Genomic DNA, 21,294 nt, shown 5'->3' with positions numbered 1-21,294 from the left:
GCTTTTTCATTAGGGCAGCGTAGAGCCTTCTCTTCCATGACTGCATCTAGATTTAGGGCATCTCCTCTAGGGCAACGTATCCTCTTTAGATCTCTCCTCCCACCAAAACCCAAAGACAAGTGGCGAGGAAGAGATCACAAGAGGTGTGTCTAAAATGACTTGCAAGCCACCTCTATTTATATTGCAACAATGAGGATGGAGGGGGGTAATTTGGTTGTTGGTCGACCTTGACGAATTGCCACATAACATAAATAAATTCATATCTCCATGAATACATATCGGAATCGGATGATTTTTAGATCAATCCTACACCTCTCGACGAAAGGAATCCAAGAAAAATATCAGCTGCCATGAATAAGATGACCCGCATGGAGTTTGGCCCTAGTTTCCAATTTTAACACTCCCTCTCAACTAGGGAAAACTCCAACTGCCAGTCCGTACTATCTCTGCCATCAGTGCCTTGCACTGCTCTGCTCTACTGAACTATGAAGAGGAAGAAGCAATGTTGCGAAAATCGTTATCGGGAGTAAATCGGAGAGGGGAAAAAATCGAAAAAATCGTAAAAATAAGGAAATAATCGGGAAAAAATCGTAAAATACAAAAATATTCATTTTTTTTCAATTTTTTTAATATCTAAAGCATCTACAACATAAAATAAATACATTGACACATAAATATGATAAAAGAACTAATATATAAGATGTGTAATATCATTTCTAGCTACATCACACATAACAGTGAATCATGTCTTGAGTAGTAAGTCCTGACTCCTGAGTCCCAACTCAGCCTCAAAATATCAACAAAAAATATAATAATGTATATAGCTTTCCCTTTCCCTCTTGCGAGAAAATGCAATAGCTTTCCCTTTCCCTCTAGATGTAGATGTCATTGGAGTTGGCAATGGACTCTATTGTGCTCTAGAAGCTGAAGAACTAGGAGCTACAGGAGGTAGACCACATCCTCTAATGGCGGCAAGGGTAGCCTGGCTAGGTAGTGTCACCTCCTCCTCCTATTGCTCCTCCTCCTCGTCCCCCTCTACGCCTTCCACTACCTCATGCTCTAACCAATGATCGGCAAACTTCATGAGAGGCCTCTCAGCCTCAACCCTCCATGCAGCAATGGTGTCAATCCCATCCAATGAGATGGCCTCCATATCAGGTATCCTCTCAAGTTGCTTCACCCACAATCGAAGATTGTAGTAGACGTAGACCATGTCAGTAAGTCGTTGGGTCTCCAATCTGTACAAAGATCATAAAATAATAATTATAAAAAAATATTATTTAATGAATTCAAAAAATTAATTGGAAATTTGGAATATTTTAAGTTTTAAGTTTAACCTGTTGCGCTTCTTGTGTATTTTTTCAAATACACTCCAATTGCGATCGCATCCTGAAGAGCTACATGTTTGGCTGAGGATTCGAATGGCAAGCTTTCGCAAATGGGGTACTCTGGCACCATAGCGAATCCACCATGCATCTACAACAAAAATACAAATAAGATAAACATAAGAAGAAAAAAAATGAAATTTGAAAGCTGAAGCAAAGTATGAAGTTATGAACTTGAAGAGACAATGAAATTTGAAAATACCTGGCATTGTAGTGTTCCTATCAGTTACAGCCATCTCAAAGCCAAATGTGCCACCTGCCATCCTGTATATCTCCATTTCTTTGGAGATTTTTGCACGTTCTGCTGGAGATCACACCATCCTCTGAACACAAGTTAAGAATCCATCCATGATCTCAGCATCAAATAAGAACCCACATGGGTAAGAAAATGCGGGGTTCAGGTAGATCCCTGCAGCATGAATGGGACGATGGAGTGTGTTGTTCCATCGTTCATCAATCACTTCCCATAGGAGGAGTTGTTTCTGAAACCCCTCATCTCCCTTATCATCATAGTAGGCCCGAATGGATTCTTTGGCCCTGTCCATGGCCTCATACAAATAGCCCATTGCGGGCTTCTCACCATCAACTAATCAAAGAACCTTTACCAAAGGTTCAGTAACGGTGCATACCTCCTGCACTCCTGCCCAGAAGTATTCTTGGTATGAAACTAATCTACATATGGCATCTCCCTCTGATTTGTGGCTCATTGTCAAAGCACGCCACTCCTCTGAAAGAAACATTCTCTTCACATCCCACATAGAATTCAAGAGGGATTGAAGAGATATGAAACTGGTGGCAAACCGTGTAATGGCGGGGCGCACCAACTCCTTGTTGGTGAATTTTCTCTTCAAGCTAAGCACAGATGCATGATTATATATAAATTTTGTAATGCTTTTTAATAAGTCAACAATATCTTTGACAAAGGAAATGTTTCCTATGTCCTCCAACATCAAATCAATACAATGTGCAGCACAAGGTGTCCAAAATAAAGTAGGATTCCTCTCCATAAGCATCCTGCCAGCAGCAACATAATTTGCAGCATTGTCCGTTATGACCTGGACAACATGCTCTGCACCCACCTCCAAAATAAACACATCCAACAAATCACATAATAATTTTGCATCTTTGATATGTGAAGATGCATCAACGAATTTCATAAACATTGTCCTCTTGGGACAACTAACAAAGAAGTTTATAAGGGTTCTCCCATTTTGGTCGGTCAACCATCTGACATCACAGTACATCCTGTTTGTGCCCATGATGCCCTAAACTCCTCCAATCTTTTGGTGCAGTCAACCTTTTCCTCTTGAAGAATGTGGCCTCTAAAGTCATCATAAGAAGGGATTTTGTACCCTGGGCCAACAATTGCAATAGCATCAACAGCAGGCTGGAAAAATGGATTATTCCTTGCAACGCTGAAAGGAATATCACTCCAAAGGAGAAACTTGCCCAACAACTTGTCAGTTTGTTCTTTCTCATTTTTTTTAAGCATTGAAGTGATAGATGGTTTTGAACCAGGTGTGGTTCTAGGAACAAAAAATGATGAGACAGATACAGGATTGGTTGTAGACATTGATGCTAAAGTAGAACCAGTGCCACTTCCATATTCACCTCCTAACACCTTCCCTACTAGTTGCTTCTTCAGTTCTGCTTTAAGCACTCTCTCTTGCTCTAATTCTTCCAATGATCTCATGGCTCTTCGGATGATTTCCGCATTTGTATTGTTGCAAGGCCCTACATCATGTCCAGGGATTTGTGCAAGGTGATACTTCAATCTATAAACCCCCCTGACACATGTTGCCCACACAACTTGCAAGACAAGTTCAATCTATCAAACCCTCCATCGGGTTCACCATATTCCCACAGAGGGTCCAATTTCCTTGGCATGTTTGTAACTTGGTTGAACTCTTGAGTTTTAATGTAAGATGAAGTTTGAACTTCGAAGTTGAACCTATGGCACAATAAGAATTACAAGTTACAAAAAAAATTTAAAAAATTACATACATGACACAACACATTGCATTTTTTACAAATAAACAAAAAAACCTCAACTCAATCCAAAATGAACTCTCTCCACTCTATGCAACAAAAATGAGAAAAAAGACACCATCAAATCCACTAAAAAGTCTTTGATAAACAATGGGTTATAGAAGCCCAAGCAAAAACAAGAAAAAAACCAAAACAAAATGGCCAAATTTGATCCAAAGACGAAGTTCTCTTGCTTGGGATGCTAAAATCTCCAGGCTTCCTCCTCCTCTGCCCTAGTAGACGCCTTCCAGGGTTCCTCTCCTCCTCAACTCTCAATCCACGCCACTGTCTGTTTAAAATGACAAAAAAATTCATGTTTTCCCTTATAAAACGTGTTGTCTGCCACCCCTGCGATAACTTCTCATCGAGTCGCGATTATTTCAAAATTATCGCGCTTTTTTGAAGTTATCGCGATAATTTCACCAATTTTTTGGAATAAAAAACCACGTAGTAATCGGGTGAATTTATCAGGGATTTGAAAAACTCGCAATTTTTTCATGTTATCGCGATAATATCGTGATTTTTGCAACACTGAGAAGAAGTGATCGAGAATGTATCATACCATCCTCTACTGACCTGAAGCCAGTCCCATATAAAAGAGAGTGTCTCATACCACTCTCACTGACCTGAAGTCAGTTCCAATAAAGAGAGTGTGTCATACCACTCTTACTGATTCGAAATCAGTTCCAAATAAAGAGTATCTCATACCACTCTTACTAACCCGAAGTCAGTTCCAATTGATCCGAGATCAATATCATCCTAGCATAGGGAGTACGGTAGTTACACGATGCGTCCATTGGTACTAATATGGTCCCTATCCTCATTTCCCTACTCATTGGCCAGACGAGAGGTACTTCCCATGAGTCCCATATTGCATGGGTAGGATGTCTCAGCAGGAGAAGGATGAACCACTCATCCTGCCTACATGTCGCCAGGGGTATCCCAGGGGAAGGCTGAACCACTCACCCTATACACAACAAATCACTAGGGGAAGGCTGAACCACTCACCCTATACACAACAAATCACTAGGGGAAGGCTGAACCACTCACCCTATGATTGTATCTCGGCAGGAGAAGGATGAACCACTCATCCTGCCTACATAGTGAACCACTAGGGGAAGGTTGAACCACTCACCCTATGGTTGCTCATCGCTCCAAGAAGTACCCCCAAGCCCGTAGGAGCTCCCAAAGCTCAATGTCCATATTATATTGGACCTTCAAGAGAGTCTCTCCACGACTCCTAGTCGTTATCAGAAAGTCGAGAATTTGACCTTTCCTCGGGGCTTCATCTGAATATCGGCAACCTGCACATCAGTCCCAGAGTAATGGCGCCTTCTTACTCCTCGTTGTACCATATCCCAAATAAAATGGTACCTGATGTTTGTATGCTTGGAGAGATCATAGAACACGGGATTCCTCAACAATAGAATCCCCCTCTAGTTATCACAGAACATCACGATGGTATCCAACACGTGTCCAAACAGCTCACAGAAGAGCTTCCACAACCAGACAGCTTTACAGGAGGCCATACTCACAGCTATGTATACGGCCTCATCAATGCTCAAAACAACTGACTTCTACTTCCTGCTCATCCACGATATCAATGCAGAACCAGCACCCATAAGCGCTCTTGTGATCCTCCACATTGCCTGCTCAGTCAGATTAATCATGCAGCTTCACATTTCCGGCAGTGTATCTCAATCCATGAGAGATTGTGCCCCAAAGATATCTCAAATGATTCTTGGCACCAATCCAATGAGGCTCAACCATATATGAGCTCAACATGCTAACTGCAAAACATATATCCGGACGAGTTCACCAAGAACATCAATGCTAGTATGAGTTTATGAAACTCAGAGGCATTTCGCGAATCAGGTATGGCATCAATATCGCATGACTTCTTAAGGTTAGGCTTCATCGAGGTATTCACGGGCTTGCAGTTCACCATTCCAAATCTGGCATCCAACTCCCTATTACTTTTGCAAATGAGAGGGTCTGCACCTGTCAGAAAGAGGTCATCCTCATAAGGTACCAGTATGAGAGGTCTATCATCCACAACCTTAAAGAAATGGTTTGGATCAGCTTCACTCCTAGTGAATCTCAGCTTCATCAGATAGCTATCAATCTTCTCATACCAAGCCCTGGGTGCTTGCTTCAAACTATAAAGAGCTTTCTTCAACCTACATACATGAGATTCCCAATCATGAATCTCAAACCTCTTGGGTTGATCCACATCTGTGGTCTTGCTATTACATGAGGGGAATGGTCCCCTTGTAAGTTTTCCTTCGATACATCTCGGAAATGTACCTCCATGCTCTTCTTCAATTCAAACATCCCTGTCTCCATCTGTCTCACATCGAGTAAGGCCCCATAATGAAGATGGGCGGACCTTTGGTGCCATAGAAGAGATTTGACACACGACATGGTCTCCATTGGACTTCCTGCAACTTGATACAAATTGCCAACCTTGAACCCAAGAGTAAAAGTATCTTGAAAATTCCTTTTTCAAACACGTACCTTTTCATCGATGAATGCCATCTTGAAACCTTTGACTTCCATTGCCGAAATGGACACCAGGTTCTTCTAGAGATCAGGTACATAAAGAACTTTTGTAAATGAATCGTGCTACCCTCATTTAATTGAAGGGTAGCATTCCCTATATCCTTTACGGGATAGGTGGCATTGTCTCCAAGAATAATCTCCAAGATTGTTTCCTTCTCTATCATATTAGAGAGCGCTTCCTTGAATCCAGTGAAGTGCCTTGAGGCACCACTATCAATTTTCCCAACGAGTCCAATGGAGAGGGCCGACATAAGATAATACTCAGAAACAATATTTGATTCTTCATACCTGGAGTTCCTTGCTTTCCTTGAAGAGTCGGCCATTTCCTTGATAACCTGCATTCCCTTTTCCTTTGCCATTGTACCTGTCATTCCTTCGATCATTGAAGATGCCCCTGGAATGATTGTTATCATCATCAAGTGATGTGTCCCTTCTATTCGGACACTCCTTCGCATAATGGCCAAACTCATTGCAAGCAAGGCATCTGCCTTTCCTTCCACCCTTAGATCCGGACTTCCCATTGAAGTGACCTTTAGGTAGGCCACCAGACGCTTCTATTGCGCCACTCTGATAATCTTCTTTGCTTCGACTTCACCCTTGGTGAATTTGAAGAGGGAAGAGGAACCCATTGAGCCTTTTGTCCTTTCCAACTGTCTTCGGTGATTGCTCTTTCACTCTTACTTGGGCTTTGTCTTCAACTCAGCTCTGATTCCATGTTAATTTTAAGTATGTTCTATGCTTAGTGCAATTTACTTCAATTTTTCCATATTAGCCCAATGACAATATTCAGATTAGCAATCACATCAGCATGATAGTAAAGTGCGGATAAAACATAAACATAAATCGCAGAAAACAAGCCAAGACAAGAGGACACAAGATGTGGCGCCAGCTAGGGACAAACCCCAATGTGGGGAAACCCTTGATCAATTCTTCTTATATTCTTCAATAGTTCAGCATAGAGAGAGAGATAGTACATATACATCAGAAGTCAACACTTTGACTTGACAAGATAAGAGCAGAGATCTTCACCATGAAGATGACATAATGAGGTTGCAGATCTGATGACAAGGACTGCAGATCTGAACTCAGGTAAAGAAATACTACTTCCACTGATTCTCCAAGGTGATTCCATCACCATGCTGTACCCAACACCATGCTGCATCCATCATGCTCCATTCATCATCATGCTGCATCTTTGCTAGCTGACTAATCCTTAATTCGTGACAATAGCTTTGTCCATCTCATATTACAACAGCATCATATAGTCATCAAAATTAGCCTTAGATCTCAGCAGCATTATACATGACAGCTCCTTAGATTAAGCTAATGCTTTGAGCCCTCAAATACCCATAAGAGATATTTGACTGTGGTGTTATGGCCTGCGGCCTAACACACAATTTTCCTGTAGCAGCATAAACATTATTCTTGATCTTCCAATGATATCCCAACAGGTTTGATCCACTGCTTCTTTTAACTCGGCCTCCTTACAAGAAGGAACCATCCTGAGATAGTTGCAAGAGGGAGGCTCAAACAGTCCCTTAACTTATTCCATTTTTATGCTGTATGATGGCTACTTTGCTGCGGCTAGGTGACAGCAAATAGAAGCCCTTCTAAACTGCGTATTTAGGGTCCTTATTACAGTGTATAGGTTCACTGCTGATCAGCTCTCCTTTGCTGCGAATAGGGCTTCATCATAACTGTGGATTAGGGCATCATCAAACAGCAGATTAGTAGGCTGTGTTAGGGCTCCTTTGATAGCGTGTAAGTGTCACCCTTAATTGCGGATTAGATCACCCTTCAGGAGTGCGGCTAGGGCAGCTTATATAGACTCCTCTTTGACTGTGTCTAGGGCTGGTTAAGGCCTCCTCTTCCCAGTGTATAAGGATCTTCTTCTTGCTGCATAGAACCCTCATTTTACTGCGGATTATGAGATCTCCTTGCTGCGTAGACAGGTCTCCTTTTGCTGCATATAAAAGCTCCCTTTTACATAGGAATCTCCTTTAGAACAGTGTATAGATTAGACCAGCGTTTAGGCCTTTCCTTGCCACGATATGGAAGCCTCCTTCACTGTGTCTTAGGGTACTCTCCCTAACTGTAATTTAGAGCAGCGTAGGCACTCCTAGAAGACCCCTTCTCCTCCACATCTAGGGCTTCTCCCTGACTGTAATTTAAGGCTCTCCATGGCAGCATATAAGAAGCTTTGTATAGGGACTCCTTCATGACAGCGTTAAGGGTTCTTCCATGGCTGTGTTAAGGCTTCTTCATTAGGGCAGCGTAGAGCCTTCTCTTCCATGACTGCATCTAGATTTAGGGCATCTCCTCTAGGGCAGCGTATCCTCTTTAGATCTCTCCTCCCACCAAAACCCAAAGACAAGTGGAGAGGAAGAGATCACAAGAGGTGTGTCTAAAATGATTTGCAAGCCACCTCTATTTATAGTGCAACATTGAAAATAGAGGGGGGTAGTTTGGTTGTTGGCCGACCTTGACGAATTGTCACATAACACAAATAAATTCATATCTCCATGAATACATATCGGAATCGGATGATCTTTAGATCAATCCTACACCTCTTGACGAGAGGAATCCAAGAAAAATATCAGCTGCCATGAATAAGATGACCCACATGGAGATTGGACCTAGCTGCCTATTTTAACAGTAACCCAAAAATCTAACATGGGTATCCAACCAACGCACCTCAAAACCTCTCAGCTAATTAATGTATATTTTCTCCTAATTTAAAGCATTATGAAAAGCAGTCTCTACATCAATCAAAAACTAATGCTAAAGATATATTTATGATGGTTAGAATGGAAATATACCTAGCAACGTGTGAAAAAAAATCTCCTCAGTCAACTCCCTCTTTCTAGGAAAGTCCTCTCGTGACAAGCCTAACCTTGTACTTCTCAATTATGTCATCCATTGTATGTTTTACCTCATACAACCACCTAAAATCAATCACTGACTTACCCTCTAGTCTCGACACAATCTCCTAAACATCATTCCACAAAATGGAGTGATAATCCTTTGCCACAACATCTCACCACGCCTATTCTGGATCTGTCTCCTCCAAACTAGACTGCTCTTGATCAACAATGGAAGATATCTAAGCAGCATAACTTGGAACCTTCTTAAGGAGGAGAACTTGCCTGAAAAGAAATTTTTGGAAGAGTCAAAGGACTATTCCATCAGTTGATATGGAACCATGGAAATTAGTTGTGGCCATCTAGGAAGGTGGAAGAAGGATAATGACTTTAGCATAAACACTAGAAGAAAGGTGATGTGGCAATCTTATTTTTAGGATTGAGTTGATACCATGGAGCTATTTGATCTTTCAATGGACATCACAAAATGTTCAAGTCTATTCAATACAAATATAAGAAAATAAAGAGGTCATCTATCTCAGGAAAAATTCTGCAACATATCCGAGGATCTTACAACCAATATGATGCACAAATAGAATTACTACAGATAGATGATAATTTTGAGGAGCTTTCCAAGACCATAGTACATTTTGAATATTGACAATGTTAACATTTTTTCTTGTTTAAAGGATACAAGCCCACCTCACAATCACAAAAGCTTAAATGAACAGCTTAAGATAACAATGCTGACATATTATCAGCTTAAATTATCTTCATATCATATTGCAATAATAAAAAAATTCTTGGATTTGTCCAGATCCCGGATTATATGACATAAATCAAAAACAGAGACGAATGAAACCTATTTGACATTGTTCTTTCTATTCATGTACATTTATATTTACTTTTTATTTTGCATTCTCCATTTCCTCGTATAATTCTTTCAAACTAATAGAGAATGTACCCTATAAAACAATAAATAATTTTTAGAGAGTGTACCAAGAACAAACTCACCTCTAGGTCATCTTTCCGGTCATTAAGCGCATCGATCTCAGATTCAACATTTTTTAACTGCATAACGATTACAAGGTTAACCATGGAAAAAGAAGATTCTAGCAAGATAAACCTTCACTCTTCACAAGGCCATTCATAGTTAGAAGTGACTAGCATCATTCATTTTTGCAGCATACCTAGATGTTTTAAGATAGAAACCGACCTGTTCTTCAAATGCATCTCTTGAACTAGCATATGGAGACTTGATTTCTTTTGTATGACCATGATCAGTATCATCACTCAAGTACTTAAAGTTCGGGGAAACATCACCAAGATGCCTGTCCAACCTCTGTCTCTTTCTCTCCCTCCTCTCACTGTAAATCAGTGTAGCATAACCCATGAGAGTCTCAGCCTACGAAAGATCTTATCGCATGCAAGGGACAATGCTAAAATGAAAATATAACAGAGATATTAACATTAAATCTAAGACATGAAAGTAAAGCAAATTGTTTGATTAAGCCGTGGCTTGTGTCTGAAAAAGGTATGTCGCATCCTAATTACCAAAAATAAGTGTAGCACACATATCAGTCCAACATGGTAAACAAATTTTAAGAAGTATGCATATAAAAGGCAAATTTGCATGCAGGCATGGCATAGGCATTCAACTTCTCGAAAAAGGAAAATAATGCAGGATTTGCATCGTATAGACATTGGGCCTATCTTGGAAGTTGGAACTCATTTTTCTCTGAGTAGCATTTTTGGAAGCACATTCAATTCTAGTAGTATTCAAATGGATATTGAAATTACTTGTTGCTTTTTAAAATCAACTTTTATTTTTTCAAGTTGCTTTTTACTGAGCTCATTTTTCTCGGAGTAGCATTTAACTGGAAAGATATTCGATTATAGTAGTATTCAAGTTGATATTGAAATTACTTGTTGCTTTTTAAAATGAACTTTCAATTTTTCAAGTTTCTTTCACTCGGGTGTAAAGCATCATGGCCATAGAACCCACTAGGTGTGTGTCCTCAAATTGTCGATGCCAAACAACTAGGATGGACTAAAGAGAAGGCCAACCTGATCCTGAATGTGCTCATGAACAATAATGACGGTAACACTTGAATTCACCAAGGGTAAATTCAATGTTAATAATTATGGCCTATTTTATAAACATTATATGACAGTTTAAGTTTGAACTTTGAAGTTAAACCATACACTGAATATTACAACTCTTTGGTGATGAATATGATGATCTGTGTAATTCCGTAGTTGATGTCATCTGTTACAGTTTGTTAATAACAAATGGTATGTTGAAACTTAAAGGTTGATGTTATGGTCAACCATTCAATGACAATGTTATAAGTTATAATTGCTAGATGATTGATGTTATATGTGTACTAAATGGTTGATGCTTTAATCATCATCATTAATCCAGTAGTTAAATCCAGTGTTGATAATATCGGTATCGGCGAGGGTCCAAAAAACATCTTATCGACAATATTGGCAAAAATATCGGCAAGCATAAAAAATCAATTTTTTCAGATTTTTAAACATAGCCGATATTTTCAAAATATGGTGATATGTGGTCGATATTTTCAAAATATCGCAATATTTTGCCGATATTTTGAAAATATCGCGATATTTACTAGGCGATATATCGTTTTGCCGAAAATATCACGATATTTTCAAATATCCCCGATATTATCAACACTGGTTAAATCTATGTTTTCATGTCTTCTACAAACAATTCGACATTTCATGTTTTTTTTTAAATATCTATCACAATTTATTAAAATATATATTATGTGAAAAATGTTCCCGGAATCTTTTGAAAATTGCACTCCCCATTACCAACAGCCTTGCCCTAACTTGTACTCACAGATTTCTGATTCGATTAGTTTAGAATAGCAGCATACTTTATCAAATTAAGGTCAATCTAACCCCCAAGGACCCGCATTGTACACCTTAGATCATTTCGGGAAACCCCCTTGTGGTTGTCAAAGCACCAACCCAAAGCCAGAAAGGAAAAGAGTGAGATGACACTGGCTCTGTTCTAAGAGTTATCCAGACTCCTTTAAGGATAATAAACTAGAAAAGACATGCATGTAGACAAAAAAACCTATGATAATAAATCCAAACAGAGTTCATTTAAAGGACGCGTATTTACTTACCTGCCTCTAGGTGGTGACCTTGATGGACTATGACCTGCATCAAAATATGTACCCTGAATTAATCAGCAGTTAGTTCCTTCCAAAAAGACATGGTCTTCATTCAAATCATAACCCCATACCCATCTATCCATCTAGAAAAAGCATGTTGGATTTCAAGCTTCAATAACTTTTTCTAGTAAATAAAACATATAAAGCCAATTTATGTCCACACATGAAACAAATTGACTTAAAAGACTATGTTCTCTGATATCGAATTGCAGTTTGCTATCATTGATTTACAGCCACAACATCCTTGTAGACGGAATCACCAGCGATTCAACAAGAAAAGGTTGTCAGATATGTAATGTTATCTCCAATAACACCTTAAGTAACTTACCCCTATCATGAGGTAAAGATCTCTGATCTGCATATGGCTGACGCCCCTTGGCATCCCTTGCTGGAGAGGACCTTCTGTGAGGAGAGTGTCTTCTGTCTAGTTTGTCTCTTAGATCACTGCTCCGATGTTCACGTCTACCTGCAGCAATCTAATTTTAGAGAATATGCAAACGAAATTCTTTATTATTAAACCAAATGTAGAGCCTTTACACTTGAAAACAAACAAAGAACTCGCATATCGAAGCCCAAATCTGGAACCATTATCATCAACAGACATTTGATCTTACCATATTGAGGAATACAAGAGACTTAACAGTGGCTAGTAACACTGCCTCCTTGCCAGGTCTTATGTGGGCCTTGGTATTATATAATCCTTGAAAAAATCAATAAATATGTGCTTTACCCGCTTTTGATCTTACATGTAACAATAACCAATATAAAAGCCTTCGAGTTTCATAGTAGCTCTTCATATCGAAGAGGATTGAGATGGCTTCCTTCTTCAGCAATTTGTAAAATAGTAAATTTTGGATATGTAAAGCATGCCTTCGATCTCATAAATAGAAATAATAAAAGAATGCATCTTCCATCCAATAAAAGATCTCAATATGGAACACCAGACCTTGCCACAATAATCTGCAAAATATCTCCATTCACAAAATCCCTCAGCATTGTATTGTTTGAGAAGGATCTCCAGTAGTGACATCAGACCATGAATGCAATCATGAAGATCATAACCTAAGTGATAAAAGCAGTCACATGATAAAGCATATATGAAAGCAGGCTTTACAAGGCTTTTGAAAAAAACTGGGTTCTTCAAACCTTTTGAAAAGAATTTTCTGACAAATAATGCAAAAGCAAAATATGGTACCAACTTGTTACAGGATGTATGTGTAGACTATTATGGGAGAGCACTAGTACAAGGTATCAGGATAGTTGACTTGCAAGAAAATATGTAGGTCAAAATAATTTGAGTTCAAACAAATTCTCATCAACTTGAATTGGATGTCTAACATCACAAGTGGCTATGCACCAAGGAAAGATTCTTCTCCAGTCTTTGATGTGATGAAAACTCGAATTCCCATGGTGGAAAATTTTAATCACTTCGAAAGCAGTGGTTGGTTCGACATTCTTATCCATATTTTTACAGTGACTCTCCTTACACTGGAGGTCAAAATTCTTTAAATAGAAAGTCAGGGCAAGAGATTAAGAACGTGTATACTTCCTAATCATCAAATTTCAACATTACTATCAACCTCAATTTAGTATCATTATGCTACTCCATTTTCACAATAAATTTATAAATGTCTTCACTAGTCTCCCTAATGGCCAGGCATTTATCCCATTTTCCATGCACTGTCCTCACTCACAAAATGCTGAGCTAAATAGAACAATAGATAGACAGGCTTATTCCTCAAAAGCCAAAACAAGTAAATTAAATTAAGGCGACACATATTAATGTCTATAGATGACCAAAATATGCCAATGGAATTTTAGAAAGACCCAAGTGCAATATAAGCCCAGGGAATGCCTAATGCAACTCCAATACAAAAAGATACAAGTAATAGAAAAGAAACATATAAATATAAAAGAGCAAAATTAGGTCAACGCTAGCAAGCAATAAAGCTAAAGACCAGCTCTCTATAATATCCTCCCTCTTACCGTCTTACACAATGTACAATATGCGAAAATAGTATATAGTAAATTGTAATATTTCTATTAGATGCTAAATATTATCAGATTTTAATAGGAACCATGAATACCACTATTACCCCCATTTCAACTGTTGACAATCTTGACATAGGCTTTTGAGATTAAACTTAAAAGTTGTAACAGAAATGAAGAAACATTAACAGCAGCAAAAGGTACCAAAATTACTGTATGGAAGGGTATCCCATAGTGCATGCCCAATCCATATAATGGATACAATATTTAAGGTTTAAGCATTTACTTCTGACTTGGTAAAGAGATGCCTGCAAGGCAATAAAAGCCAGAGGATATACTTGAACACCTGTAACATAATTCACGATGAAATCAACTAGAATAATACCTGACACACAAGCATGATACAATATTAGTTATTTGGTTCATTATCAAAAACTTGATGATACAGTAATGACATGATACTGAAACTTTTCATGTAAAGGACACATAAATGGAATGATATTCTGTTTGAACATCTAACATTTTTCAGGTGCACAAGAGTCCTCATCACACCTAATGTAACATAGTTTCAAGAATATTAACATTGTTAAAGTGATATATTTATCTAAAAAGACAAAAATGGCATCCTGGGAGGCAGGACCACACATAACAAAGAAAAACAACAAGGTCAGTCACCTCAAAATCTGTTTGGCATAGTTGTCGTTGATGGCAAAGGAGCAGCAATAAGTGTGGTCACCATATGTGTGTGAGGAGGTGCAACTGAGTATGTTGTTTGTCAGAGAATAGCTTGTGAGCAGTAAGTTCAGCTACAGTGGCATGGCCTTGGAGATGCTTGGTGATTTTGTGAAGGTATTGATGCTGAGCAGGTGTTGTTGATCAGAGGTGAAAGAATTGATTGAAGATGTTGCAGAGGTTGCTGACTTTGCAGAGAATGCTAAGAACAGACATGTTGCTTGTGGATAGAGATGTTGTGATGCAAGGCCTCTTTGACTGTAATGCGTCCTTCGACACTGAGGACACGTGCTATAACGCAGATCACTTACCATGCAGACAGCATTACCCTGGACTGTAATGCACTATCTCTTCAGCTAGCCCATGTTACAGTGTGTTTGTTTATCCATCCAAGCAATAATCCCTATGACAAGATGTTGGATGTTGTACATATTAAAGTTGGCTTGTGTTAATGCATGTTTCGACTTTCTTATGTGTTTTAATATTCAAAGGTTGAAAGAATTTGGAAAAGAAGAGACAGCCCAAGAATGCAAAGAGACAAAGCTGTTCATTTCAGATTCATGTATGGAATACTAACAGCCATCAAAGCTCGTTTATAAAAATGTGTGAGGTTGGAAGGCTTTAAGGTTAGATTGTTAGAGAGTATGTGAGAGCTGATTGAGTTGTTGTTCGTGAGTTACTTGGCACATGTGAAGCAGATGTAAAGCAGATTTGAGGAGGAGAAGAAGCTGAAATAGAGCTGGAGGTATTCAGAATTATTGTCCAGGTAAACCAGCACATCATAAATTTTATGTATCAGGGGAATGTAGTCTCCTTTCAAGTTGTGTCTTGAAAAAGAACAGGTTGGAGCTTGTTGAGGTAAGAACCTCCTGTAGGTTGTAGCCTGCAGAAAATTCATGTAAGTGGGAGTAAGAGCTTCCCAGTCAGTTGTAGCTGGCAGAATAGCAGAGAGCCTGGAGCCTCCAAGAGCTAATGTAATAGAGGAAGTAGGCGCTTGTCTTTGCATCACAACAATAACAAATTCATGGTTTTCTCCTTTTATGGGGTTTCCACTTACATCTGGTATCCATTTGCGTTTTTTTATGTGCTGATTTGATATTGTGGTTTACATATTACATGCTATTCGTGTATTAAATCTGCTGTTCATAAGTTGTTATGCTGTTCATTAGATAGTTCAGACAAAGATTAAAAGGAAAAATAAAAGTTGTCCATGAATGCACTAAACTAATTAAACCCCCCCACCCCTCTCAGTTTAGTCAAGTTCCCAACAAAACCTTCCCTAGATAGTAGACACTAAAACCTACTTCATGCATTGTCAAGAATATCACTGCAACCATGATCCTTCTCTCCTTACTCTCATTATTGGTCTGTCAATGAAAGGAAAAACACAATTAAATATTCAACAATGGACTGACAATTTTTTTTTATGGAACATCCCTATCAGCAATGTTGGATCACAGTAATTAGTTCCCTATGTTTCATTAGCTGCCTCTATAAGTTGCTCCTGATAAAGTTCATCTTAGAAATACATTCTGATTACATTTTATTCCCTTTGCCATTTTGAAATATGACTTGTCATAGATTTACAAGAATTTAATTTTTTTCTTCTCAAAATATCAAACACATGATTAGGAACCTGGTAATCAACTCCAATGGGTAAGGCTTTAATGCTGTATAAGAATCCTCTTAATCTATTGTAAATACTGAAAAATACGCTTTCACAGCAGTGTCCTTTGTTTCTTTTGAAAAATCATAAAGATTTCCACATTTCATGTCACTTGGTTCTTAACAATGATCAGCCATTCAGCCATCATAAATATGAAAAGGAGATGACCATAAAATTCAAATTTGCCCTAGCGGTTGTGCAATTGATCAAAATACCCACCAACTACTTTACTTTTGACTCATTTGTTGATTCAAAGCCAGTTGTGGTTGATACTTCACAAGTTTTCAACCCAACTTTACTACGTGTAGATGCTCCCTCATAATCAGCCACTCTGAATTTGTCCACCAAACTCAGCAAACTTGGTTTTGAATTTATCCACCAAATTCAGAATACTTGGTTTTTGACATGACATGCAACCATTAGTTTGTCAAGACTTAAAATTCTATATCTACACAATAATGGAATCCTAAATCAGTGTTGCCAAAAGCTGAGCACAAATCAGATTTTACTTTCTGGATTGGGTTAACCTCACTACCTGTGATGATTATGTCATCTACATAAACCAATGCAACCACCAAATCATCAGTGTTTCTGACATAAAACTGAATTCTAAATCCAAATTTTAAGATGTTTATCAATTTTTGTATATCAGGATTTTGAGCCTATTTCAAACGGTAAAACACTTATATGAGCCTACACAATAAACGTTCCTTTCATGCTACCTATAAGCCCTATGGCTGATACATAATACACTTCCTCCTCCAAATCACCATGAAGAAAAGCACTCTATACATTTGATCAACTTTCCAGCCAAAACATGTGTTTGTGTTTGTTTGTTTTGTGTGCACATCAGTTTTAGGCAATGTTGCTAACATCATTTCAGGGATTATATCACCATGGGTCTGGAGAGGCTTATCAGAAAGGCTGAAGAAAATATAAACCAAGGAAAAATTAGCAACTTGGAAAAATCAGAGGAAATAGTTCAGCTTGCCTGAGCTCACAGTCTGGATTAGTTCTGGTGATCCATGACAAGCCCAATGAATTATTTAACACTATGCTAGTCTCCTTACACTTATTCCAACTGCGTTATCAAAGAGCCACTATCATGATACAAAAGACGTTTTCCATGTCAATAACCCAACTATCAAAGCTACACGGGATCTAGACAGGCAACAGCTAGGGATTAGTGAGATGCTTTACATTGTTGGCCACAACTTCATATAGTATACTAAGACAAACTAGAATTTGAACACTGCTAACAAACTGGAGCATTTTACTCCCACCCATAATTACCACCATATAAAGTTTCACATTAAAATAGCAAGCATCCTCACAATCAAAAAATGGAAGCCCAGCTAGTTGAAAATTTGATCCTCGTATGTAATTTGCATAGTGGTCCTTCATAAGATTTAAATATATCCAACGTCAGGTAGCACAACCCAAAAACATGCTAAACCATTAGCTGTAACTCTGACAAGCATCTTACCATTTCCAGAACCAGAAAATCTCCGTAGTTCAGCATCACCATGAGCAAATGAACAACTTTGCCGAGGACAATGACCCCTCTGATAAAGAGTGCACAGCTTTGTTTTGTATAAATCACGATCAAACATCATCTCTAAAATATATTTGGTGTCTAAACAAGGACTATACGCTGAGAACCAGGAAAATGAACATAATCAATTTCTTTCTTCTTTGACTTCAGTGCCTCGGATCTAAAATCTGTAAGAAAAACATTGCATGAACAATATCAGCAATTAGGTTTAGTGCAATGATATGATCAGAAAAAAAATTGCCTTATCTATAATGCTATTTTCATGTTGTAATCATTAACAATATGCCTTAAAATCAAAGCAATAAAATGTGCAATATAAAAAAAAGGTAACCCTGAAGTAAAATTTCATAAGCTATAATGTGATATGCATCACCTGAACAAGAGGTCCTGTTCTTATCAATAAGAAGATAAATTTATGGACGAGAAACAATAAGTGAAATGGTGATAAACAAGAGAAATAACTGACCAGTGACATGACATATGTATATAACGAAGAACATGCAAAAAGGCATCCCTGCCTAAAGACCCAAAATTTTTTAGAGCCTTTTATCAAATTGAGTAGATCCTCTGGAGCTTAGAGAAGCCACATATACCCTGCATCTGTTCCCTACATATGTGCCTTGTACATGATGCTCAAGCCTTGTACCTGTCCTCCATACGCTACACTCTGCCCTGGATCTATAACCTATAATACCATTTGTGCCAGCAGCCATATACTTGTCCATAATGTTACCACCTAAAGATGCACAAGAAATTGAATGCTTGGACTAGAGGAGGCAGATTTCATTGATTAGGTGAACAACCATGCTTCTACATATGTTGATAGATGTTTATAATTGTAGATTACATTTTTGGGCATTTTCACCTTCCCCAAGGCATGATTTACATATTTGGAGGCATGATATGGCTCACTAGCACCTCTTGAAAGGCATCTAGGAATACCCCTCACAAGATGGTGACACGTGGCACATAAAACCCCTCAATAATATGGTCAAATACATACAAACAAGATGAGCACTCCACATAAAGGGAAAGTTTAATGTATTTTATTTGATTTCGGTTGGAAAAGGGGCCTGTTACCCATCTACATACATGGGTAAACCTAGGAGAATTTTTTTCACCAGCAGCGCCTACCATGGTCCATAGATAGCCAACCTCAAATGCCTTTCACCCATTCTTGAGTCGGTACACTCATTGGTCTAGCCTACTCATCCGATGGAGGTGGGTCATCTATTGTGAGGTACATTAACTATTTTCGTATTCAAGTGCTTCCATTTAATGTTTTAACACATTATAGTATGGATCACAGGTAGAAATTGGATTATAGACAGTTGTTGGTTGTGTACTTGTTCTCTTATTTCTCCTTAGTGGTTATCATTTGCCCCTAGTTTAGTGTGACCTTCCTTAGGTCTTTCTTTCAATGTCTAGGAGGGGCACAAATAAGAGGTTTTGATGATGGTAGTGTTCCATGTTATTCATATCTAATACTTGTCATTATTACCCTCATTTCATTATCCCATATTTTGATTGGTTATTGTTAGTCGTTCATGTTGGTTCCCAGTTGGCCTTGTCCTATGAGGACCTGGAAGTCCCTGAGGTTGATGCAGCAATTAAAAAAAAAAAAGCATAAGCCAAATATCAAAATGCAAAAGAATGGCAAGGGATGTAAAGCAATCAAAATCCAATTATAGCTTGAGCTCTACCCCCTCTTATATAGCCACTCATCCCTAAGAGTATCCATTCATATCACGCCTATTAAAGTAAAAGAAAAAGTCGCAAATAACATCCTGACCCTGATGACTACCCATCTTTAAAGGGGGATTATATCATCATTGTTACACAATGAATCAATGAAGCTTGTTAAACAAGCCATATAAAATGAAGAAAAAGGCAAATACGAGAGCTTGGAAAAACAAAGGCAAGGGAAGGTAACTCAATTAGCTAAGCCCTCCCTCTACGGAGGCACTTATAAACAATGTTTTTACATAACCTAGTATAAGACGACAACACCTTTCATGAAGTAAACCCCATAGCACCTATCACTTGCACCTATCATTTAAAAGGGTCAGCCTAGGAATTGTTCCTCCCCTTAGGGTTGGAAGCACCTAATAGGGTCGCTTGATAACCTATATACAATCATAAGCTAATAAGACATTTGAAAATGATACTTGTGTGTAATACTTTGATGGTTTTGACATTGAATTTGGTCCACCTTGACACTCTTATGGTTCTTATACCGATGATGTTGATCTCACTTGACTCTATGAGTATGTGTTAGATGATTCTTCTAGATGAGATGATAGTTCTCCAACTCATCATAGATGTTGTCCAACCACTTTGATGATAACGCAGAGCACTCTGACAGAGGACGTTGGGCACCTATTGAAGGTCATTCACCTTGAGATTGACTTGTTTGGAGATGAAGTGTACCCAGGAGATGACAAGACGCCCCCAGGCTAGCATTGTACTTTCTTAATGGGTGTTACCTTTCTCTTGATGATGATTGATGATGATGGTGACTACGAACCCCTTTGGAGAGGATTTCACACCTTCAACCATAGTGACATCATGGCCTAGAATGATGACATCATGTTAAAATTGGCAACTAGGGCCAAACTCCATGTGGGTCATCTCATTTATGGCAACTGATATTTTTCTTGGATCCCCCTCATCGAGAGGTGTAGGATTGATCTAAAGATCATCCGATTCGATAAGTATTCATGGAGTTATGAATTTATTTGTGTTATAAGACAATTCGTCAAGGTCGGCCAGCAACCAAATAAACCCCACATGTGCTCAACGTTTTAGTATAAAAGGAGATGACTTGAGAGTCATTTCACACACACTTCTATCTTGATTTCTATCCACTTGTCTTGGGTTTTAATGGAAGAGAAATCTAGGAGTGGAAGCCCTAGACGTTGGATGAAAAGAGGTTGCCCTAGCCGCAATCAAGAAGAAGAAATACATTGTCCTAATCTAGAGGACACAGTCATGAAAAGGAGTCCTAATGCAGACCTAAAGGCTATCCTAACGCAGACCTAACGGCAGCCCTAACGCAGATCTGAAGGCAGCCCTAACCTAACCTACAGGACGCAGTCATACCCCAATCCTCCACGCTGTCTCAAGGGTAATCAAGAGGAGGATATACACTGCCCTAATAGGTCCTAGCCGCAGCAAAAGCCATGGGTCTTTTGGAGGACCGAGCTGTTGTTAGGAGGGCCGGTATGCTAGGCTAGAAGGCTGCAATACAAGGTCTACTTCAGCAAAAGAAGAGGGGACGTTAAGGTCACCCTTGTGACTGTTGGAG

The 21,294-nt window shown here is 38.7% G+C and overlaps 1 protein-coding gene across 4 annotated transcripts in view; it reads right to left on the bottom strand.

Moving 5' to 3' along the window:
- The window catches only part of LOC149251556 (zinc finger CCCH domain-containing protein 13-like), a 104,383-nt gene that overhangs the window by 55,432 nt on the left and 27,657 nt on the right, over window positions 1-21,294 (bottom strand). For 3 of the 4 annotated variants that reach the window (XM_089459505.1, XM_089459503.1, XM_089459506.1), the window contains exons 2-7: window positions 17,919-18,154; window positions 14,321-14,419; window positions 12,374-12,511; window positions 11,998-12,031; window positions 10,053-10,203; window positions 9,851-9,907 (exon numbers count right to left, since the gene is read on the bottom strand). In XM_089459505.1, the coding sequence (XP_089315631.1) occupies window positions 9,851-9,907; window positions 10,053-10,203; window positions 11,998-12,031; window positions 12,374-12,511; window positions 14,321-14,419; window positions 17,919-18,048 (609 nt within the window). In that variant the 5' untranslated portion in view covers window positions 18,049-18,154. The remainder of the gene's footprint in view (window positions 1-9,850; window positions 9,908-10,052; window positions 10,204-11,997; window positions 12,032-12,373; window positions 12,512-14,320; window positions 14,420-17,918; window positions 18,155-21,294) is intronic. The other variant, XM_089459507.1, reaches the window with a different exon arrangement.

This window comes from Pinus tabuliformis, chromosome 7 (assembly GCF_031772625.1).
Source record: "Pinus tabuliformis cultivar Carrire ecotype Pingquan chromosome 7, CPIR1, whole genome shotgun sequence".
Taxonomy (NCBI): Eukaryota; Viridiplantae; Streptophyta; class Pinopsida; order Pinales; family Pinaceae; genus Pinus; species Pinus tabuliformis.
The sequence above is the reverse complement of the archived record's forward strand: the minus strand, read 5'-3'. Positions and strand labels throughout refer to the sequence as shown.